General features: G+C 44.2%; 1 protein-coding gene across 1 annotated transcript; it reads right to left on the reverse strand.

The window, feature by feature from the left end:
- Positions 1-2,400: 2,400 nt before the first annotated feature.
- DUSP21 (dual specificity phosphatase 21) lies at positions 2,401-2,970 on the reverse strand. The gene has a single exon (XM_060086530.1). It carries the CDS (start codon positions 2,968-2,970, stop codon positions 2,401-2,403), a length of 570 nt encoding a protein of 189 aa, XP_059942513.1.
- Between the last annotated feature and the right edge of the window lie 4,876 nt (positions 2,971-7,846).

The following is a 7,846-nucleotide window of genomic DNA, read 5'->3' on the forward strand; positions in this document are numbered from 1 at the left end:
TACAAGCCAAGGAATGTCAAGGATTGCTGACAACCATCAGAAGCTAGGAAGAGGCAAGGAAGGATTCCCCCCACCGCCGACCCCCTACCCCCGACAGTTTTCGGAGGAATCATGGCCCTGCAGAGACCTCCATTTAGGATTCTGGCTTCCAGACTGTGAGAAAATAAATTTCTGTTGTTTTAAGTCACCTAGTTTTTGGTACTTTCTTATAGCAGCCCCGAGGAAAGTAATACAAAGCCAAATATCCTTCACAGGTGAATGTAAAACAAACTGTGATACATCCATACAATGGACAACAACATGGGTAAATCACAAAGACTGAGAGAAACCGGTCACCAGAGGTTGCATCCTGTATGATTCCATTAATGTGACATTCTGTTAAAGGCAAGTCTATAGGATGGAGAACCAATCAGTGTTTGCCAGAGGTTGGGGTGGGGGCCAGAGTTTGATTACAAAGGGAAGACATGAGGGAAATTTTTGGAGTCATGGAACTGCTCTGTGTCCTGATTGTGGCAGTGGTTACACAAATGTACCCATTGTTACCCAGTACCCACTGAGAGAACTGTATGTCCAAAGAGATTTAATTTGATGGTGTGTTAATTTAGGTATTAAAAAAAATGAAAGCACATGCACATATATATATATCCAAACAAATTTCTTTTAAAAATGCTTGAAAAGAAATTTTCTTTCTGGGTTTCTGCCAGAAAGGCTGCTTTGTGGAGAATCTGCCACACTAGCCCTTGTGTTTTGTGAGCCTGGTCTTCTATCTGTAAAAGGAGAGGATGCATCTAGAGCAGAGGTTTTCATAATGTCCCCCACCCCCACTGCCCCAGATTGCATCCCTGGACACTCCTTTTGTGGAAGTGGGAGTGGGGATGGGTTTGGAGAGAAAGGGGTCTGGACCCACAGGTCTGCATCAACCAGAATGGTTGTGCTCTTTGTCTCATATTGTTTACCTAGAGTAATTCTCGATTAGAATAGCTGCTCCCAAGCCAGAGCCAGATACCTGGGGATTTTGAACAATCCTGGATTCCAGGGTCTACTTCTGGGGTCCACTCATTCGTCCCTTTGGCAAGTGCCTTCACAGATCCTGGTGGAACCCCTGGGTGCTGGCTCTAATGGTCAGTGATTATAAATAAGGCCTTTGGGTAGGGGACAGGGGGCCCTGGAATGATGCTTCTTGCTTTCACATGGATTAAATACAATGACACATTGAGAATGCTGAAAAGGCTCTAAATGTAGACCTCCTCTGAGGTAGGGTCCAAAAGAACCTTAGACCATTTGTTTTTGTAGATAGGATGATTTTTTAGAAGAGCGCTGTGTAGACAACAAAGGGCTGTATACAGATGGGGAAAAGGCCGCTGTGAGGATGGATGTGCTGACCCCCAACCAGCAGGGCTAAAGATTATCCTTAATAACAAGAGCGGCCCTTTCCTCTAAGCAGGAAACCATTCGCCTGCTAGGTCCCACGCTAAGGAATCTAATCCTCACAGCAACCCTGGGAGAGACAGGCTATCACTGCTTTGACAGGTAAGGAAATGGAGGCTCTGAGAGGCCCCAGTTACAATGGAAGGAGGTGACAGAGCCAGTCCTGGCCAGCAGCTCCAGCCTATCATGCCAAGGCCCGTGAGAGCAACGGAGGCCTTGTGTCAGGCAGGCTCTCTCTCTTAGCAAGTGCCCTGGAGAAGGGGATTAATGTTCCTTTTTCACAAAGGCTGGTGGGGATTGCTGAGGGCAACTCAAGACCTTGCCATTTAGTACAGCACTGGAAAAAATATTTTTAAACTTTATATAGTGGAATTGTATTTTTTTTTGAAAACTATTTAACATGTAAATCTAATCTAGAAAACCAGAGTTGGGTCACTGTGGTGGAAGGTGGGGTCAGGGGTGGCCTGAGGCTCCCCCAGGACTCCCAGAGAACCCCAAGAAGGCCACTTATCCACTAGGTTGGCACTTACTGTAAGAAGCACACAGTGGGTACCACGATGTCTAAGCCTCTAGCTTTGGATTGGGAAGAACCAGGTGGGATTGGGGCGCTGGTTGGGGGGGGTGGGGGGGAGGAACGGCTGAGGGGGACTCACCCCTGGGTTAGTAGTCTGCTCCGGCAGGTCCCAGGGTTCAGGTCCATCTGAGCTGGGCGCCACCTTCGGCACCCTCCTCTCTTGCCAGGCCGCAGCAGCCATGCCGTGCCACTCACAGGATAAGAAACATTGTCACCATTTTACTTTTAATGAATTTTATTCTTTAAAGATAAGGCATACTAAGCTAAACGCACCCCCTCCCCGGGCCCTTTTTGCTTGCTCTTCTAAAAGGTGGTTTCTAGTTCCTTTACCAACAAAAGTTCAACGTTCAATGTTGATATAGGATTTGCAGCAGATGTCAGGGGCTGACCGGGATGGCTCACCTCGGCATCATCGAACAGACCTTTTCCTCGTAGATGTCCGGAATCATACCCACCGGGGAACTGATCATGTGAACGGTGTTCTTACTAAACAGCTTGAATTCATAATGGATAAGCTGTTCCCAAAAGCCGATGTTGGGCCGGATGATGGGGCGGCATGACTTGGTCCACGTGTAGGCGTTCAGCAGCGACATGGAGTGGTACTTCATGAGGTACGCGAGGCAGAGAGCGGCAGAGCGGCTCACCCCGGCGGCACAGTGCAGCAGGGTTCGGCCCTGCTTCATGTCCACGCTGTGGATGTGATCTGCAATAGGGTCAAAAAGGTCGTAGAGGTGCGAGGTGGGAGCATCTACCACCGGCACGTGTACGTACTGGATGTCTTTGAAGAACGCGTTGGTCACCTTCATCGACACGTTGATGACTGTCGTGATGTGGTTGGTAGACAGCATGAGTTCGTTGTCGGCTGCCACCCTATTGCTGATGTATAGACTGCTGGTTATCCGGGAGAGGCCATGGACCGAGGGCTGCCCGACAGCCTGAGCCAGGAGGGGACACGGAGGTGTTGTCATCAAGGCGGCGGGACAGCGGTATCTCCTGGCTGCTTCGGGGCACCTCTCCCGGGAGCGAGTTCAGGAAGCAGCAGCTCAGTGGAGTCTCTTGGAGAGGGTCTGGGGGACAGTATACCAGTCACAGGTCACCACCCCGTCTCCACCCCCAACCCCACCCCCGCCGCCCTGCGCGGGAGTCACAGGCCCCCACTGCCCTTCCCACTGGTTTCCATGGCAATGGCAGCTTGCTACAGGGAGGACTTGGCCGCAGAGCCGGGTCTTCAGAGAAACCCCAGATCTCTCTTCTTTTTATCTTTCTTCATAGTCATTTATTTTCCGAGCCCGAATTCTTATCTGTCTTGATGTTTTAAAATGTTCTGTTACCAGATAGCTATTTTATGCTTCAGTTTTTGGATCACACTGAACTCAGTATCTATGAATGCTTCTATTTTATTGGTGTTGAAGAACAGGGCTTACACTTTTTCTACAAAGTAACAGCATCATATTTTTACACTGGGGCACAGCATTTGGCTCATGTGATATGCTAATCTTTATAAAACTGCAGCGAGATAGGGGTTTGGTTGGGCTTGGTGAGCTAGCCTGATACTTCTTTGTTGATTGTAGCCATAGAATTATTTTCCTGCTCACAGACACATCAGGACTGTTTCTAAGGGAACATTGCTGATATATAGTCCTTTATCTATCATGAAGTTGGCCTGTGGTGAACAATTGTGACTAATTTAGCTGTGTCACTGTCCATTTGTGCATACAGCCCAAATGATTTATCACTTGATTCTACTTTATTACCTGAAACAACAGCTCAAATTTTCTTGTCTACTTTCTCCAAAAAGAATGCCCACATGCTTTGTAAGCTACAAGTCATTTTGACCGCCACCAGTGGTTTCTAACCAGTAATGTTAAAAATTCTGGAGCCAGTCAATGCTACATCATAACTGGGCTAAAAATAGATTTTTAAAACGCTCCCTGAGATTTGCATTTCCTCTCAGCTAAGATTTTTGTAGAATTTGACTGAAGATTCGAAACAACTATAACCTAAAACTAACAAATTCTTTCACAGAGCAGCTCAGAGACTCATCACTTCCCCATCACTTCTTGTCATTTTGGGGTTGTGTGCAAAGGTGTGCTCCTTAAATTTTAAAAATGTAGTAAAATTAGGGACTTCCCTGGCAGTCCAGTGGTTAGGACTCAACGCTTTCACTACTGTGGCCCCGGGTTCAATCCCTGGTAATGGAACTAAGATCCCACAAGCCACGTGGCACAGCCAAAAAATAAATAAATAAATAAATAAATATATAGTAAAATTAACCAAAATAATTCCATTACACTATTCTCAAAGACAAGCATGGCTCATATTAAATAGATTCATGTATTTTTCCAGCCAATATTCTGTGATGCCCTTTCATCTGAGGGATTTTGGATGTCTTAAAACTCCACTGTAGGACTTCTCCTGGGTGGATGAGAAGATGTTTCCTCTTCCTGAGTTTGGAAATTGGTCACTTTCAGACTTCCACTTATCTCTACTTTTCCTTATTATTTAGGGGGAAACATGTACAAGGGACTTGCTGAAGAACACACTCTCTTCCTGCCACTGGAAAAAGACCCTGGGTGTCAAGAACTAGTTAACACTCAGATTTCTCAATTCAGCAGTCAAAACCCTTTCCTCTCTGATCTAAGCCTGCCTTTCCAATCTCATTCATTCATTCACTCACCAAATTTTTATTAAGAATCTATTGTGTGCTAGGCATTTTCACTTATGTAAATCTTCAGTTCTGACCAAACAAATCAAATGTTCTTGGTAAGTGCAACATATACATTCCTGCTTCCTTACCTTTGCTCATGCCACTCCTCTCCCATGAGAAAACGCTCTCGCTCCTTCTTGCTTACTGAATCCTTTCCAAGCCTCAAGAATCAGCTCGATTAATTTTTTTAAAAAAGCATCAGCTGAGCATCCAGTTGGTGTCAGGTACAGTTCTAGCATTGTGTAGATCCAACACAACACACACAGGCCCAGATATCAAAGAGCTTACAGTTTAGTCAGAGAGATACATAATCATGAAAGAGTCCGGAAGAGAGGGTGATTCATTGTTTTATGTGTGTCTGTGCTCGGGGACCGGGGCAGCCAGGAGGGATATCATGAAAGGCTTCACAGAAAACATGACCTGGAACAAAGCTTTTTGTTCATTTGTTTGTTTTTATTATTTATTCTGTCCAAGTCTTTGTTTTGAAAAATTTCAAACCTACAGCAAAGGTGAAGAATAGAATAGTGAGCACCTGTGTACCCTTCACCTGTAATTTCTCTATTGTAAACAGTTGCCATCGCATTTCCTTCGTCTCTCTATTTAGATATACAAACACACATATTCATCTGTTTACTTGTTTCTTTTTGCTGAACCATTGCTAACTGCAGATATAGCAACACTTTAGCCCTTTCAAGGCATCCTAAGAGCAAGGACACTCTCCTCCGTAACCACAATAAAATGACTGTACTCAGGAAATTTAACATTGACCCAAGTTTATTATCTAATATATAACCCATATTCAAAATTCACCAGTCCTCCAAATAATGTTATTTGTAGCCGTTTTTTTCCCTTTGATCCAGGATGGAATCAAGGATCACACATTGCATTTAGTTGTCATGCTTCTTGAGCATCTTTTAATTTGGAACCATTTCTGAGCCTTTTGTTTTGCTTTGGTCTTTCCTGGCCACTGACATTTTTGAAGAGTTCAGGCCAGTTTTGCAGAACATCTTTCCATTTGGAAGTGTTTGATTGTTCCTTCAGGATTAGATTCAGGTGAACTATTTTTGGCAGGAATAGTACCAGATTGCATCATTCATAGGGGGCATATGATGTCTGTTTGTCCCATTAACGATGATGATAAATTTGACCACCAGGTTAAGGTGGCATTAGCTAGGTTTCTACATTGTAAGGGTAACTTTTCCTCTTTGTAATTAATAAAGAATATGTAGGGTGGTACTTTGAGTTTCTGGGAATATCTTTGGAATAGGACTTTGAAGGATGAATAGGAGTTTTCCAGGCAGATAAGAAGGTGGGAGCATTCTACACAGGAAGGGAAGTATGTGCAAAGGCACAAGGGTGTGAAATGGTGTCAGGAGGGCAGAGAACAACAATTCAGAATTACTAGAGCAGACAGAGTGACGCAGAAGTGATAGGTGGAATGGCTGTAGAAGCGGCAACACAGAGATCACAGACAGCCTTGCAACAGGCACTTGGGCTTCATCCCATAGGCTATGGTGGCACACTGGAGTATTTTATGCAGAGAAATGGCAAAACAATTAATTTTTAGGAAGTTCACTTACAGCTATGTGGGTGGATTTGTGGAGTAGAGGTGCAGTGGTGAGAAAGACAACACTTGAGGGAGTGAAAGCTATTGAAATAGTCTAGGTGAGCAATGGTACACCCATTGCAGACTCTTTTCTGCCATGGAAGCTGGATCAAATCCAAATATAGTTCACCTCCTCAAGTGTACACATAGGCCAGGCTACATAAGAGAATGGAATATTAAACTTCCTGTGGGTCAGTGTCTGGAGAGCTGGGTGTTCTGGGGGGCAGACAGTGAAGACAAGAGGCAGAGAATGTAGGTAATATGTTTACGTTGAAGGGTGGTGGTGGTGAGAAAACCTAAAAGAGTATGGGATGAGGGCACAGGAGAGCTAGTAGCTAAAAGGAGTTGCATGTTATATTGTCCGATGGACAGATAGGATAGGTAGTCCCCAGCAGAAGGCTCTAAGGCAGAGGTGGGAGTTGGCTTCCCTGAGTAGTGAGAGTTGTATGTTAATTCCATTTCCCATTCTCAACTGCGGCTGAGTCAGTTACACCACTGTACACAGCTAGCAGCAAGCCAGCTTCCTAGGACTCATTGCTGGGCTCAGTTTGGTCCTTAGTTTCTGGATGGTGAAGAGAGACAGATGGATATGAATGTGGAACTCTTTAAATAACACTCTCCAGTCCAGAATACAGATATTATGAGAAAATGATTGTGACTTATGTTAGGTGAAAAAAACTAGTTTATAAAAAAGTAGTACCTTTTTTGTAAAGGTTAAATATATACATATGTATATTTACCATATATATGTGTATACATATATATATCTCACATGTATATTAAATATGTATTAGTGAATCCTGTTTGTGAAATATTAGGTATCAAAAGCTGCCCTAGGTATATATAGAGTATTAATTTCACAAATGTCAGATATTATTTGATATTATATTTGAGTGGTGGGATTAAAGGGAATTATTCTTTTCTTTTTGTGCTTGTCTATATTTTCAAATTTTCTAAAATAATTTGTGTTATTTTTTATTTTTTTATTTTTTATTTTTATTTTTTCTGTACGCGGGCCTCTCACTGCTGTGGCCTCTCCCGTTGCGGAGCACAGGCTCCGGACACACAGGCTCCGCGGCCATGGCTCGCGGGCCCAGCTGCTCCGCGGCATGTGGGATCTTCCGGGATCGGGGCACGAACCCGTGTCCCCTGCATCGGCAGGCGAACTCTCAACCACTGCGCCACCAGGGAAGCCCTGTGTTATTTTTATAATTAGAAAAAAATGAATCAAAATGTATTTAGACCTCATCAACAGATATCTTTTTTTTTTTGGCCTAAAAAATTAGCAAAGGTGAAAAACTGCTAATACTTCATGTTGACAGAATTCAGAGAAATGAGCACTCTCCTACATCACCAGTGTCCGAGATGGGGAGTAGCAAAACTGGCCAAACCACGTGGTGGTTAGGATATAGAGCAAAGAAAACTCTCACAGTACTGGTGGCAGGGTAAGGTGGTACCACCAATTTGGAGACCAATCCAGTAAAACTGAAGATGCTCGTAGCCTATGCCCCAGCAATTCCAGCCCAGGTAG

The sequence above is a fragment of the Mesoplodon densirostris genome, chromosome X, assembly GCF_025265405.1.
Source record: "Mesoplodon densirostris isolate mMesDen1 chromosome X, mMesDen1 primary haplotype, whole genome shotgun sequence".
Taxonomy (NCBI): domain Eukaryota; kingdom Metazoa; phylum Chordata; class Mammalia; order Artiodactyla; family Ziphiidae; genus Mesoplodon; species Mesoplodon densirostris.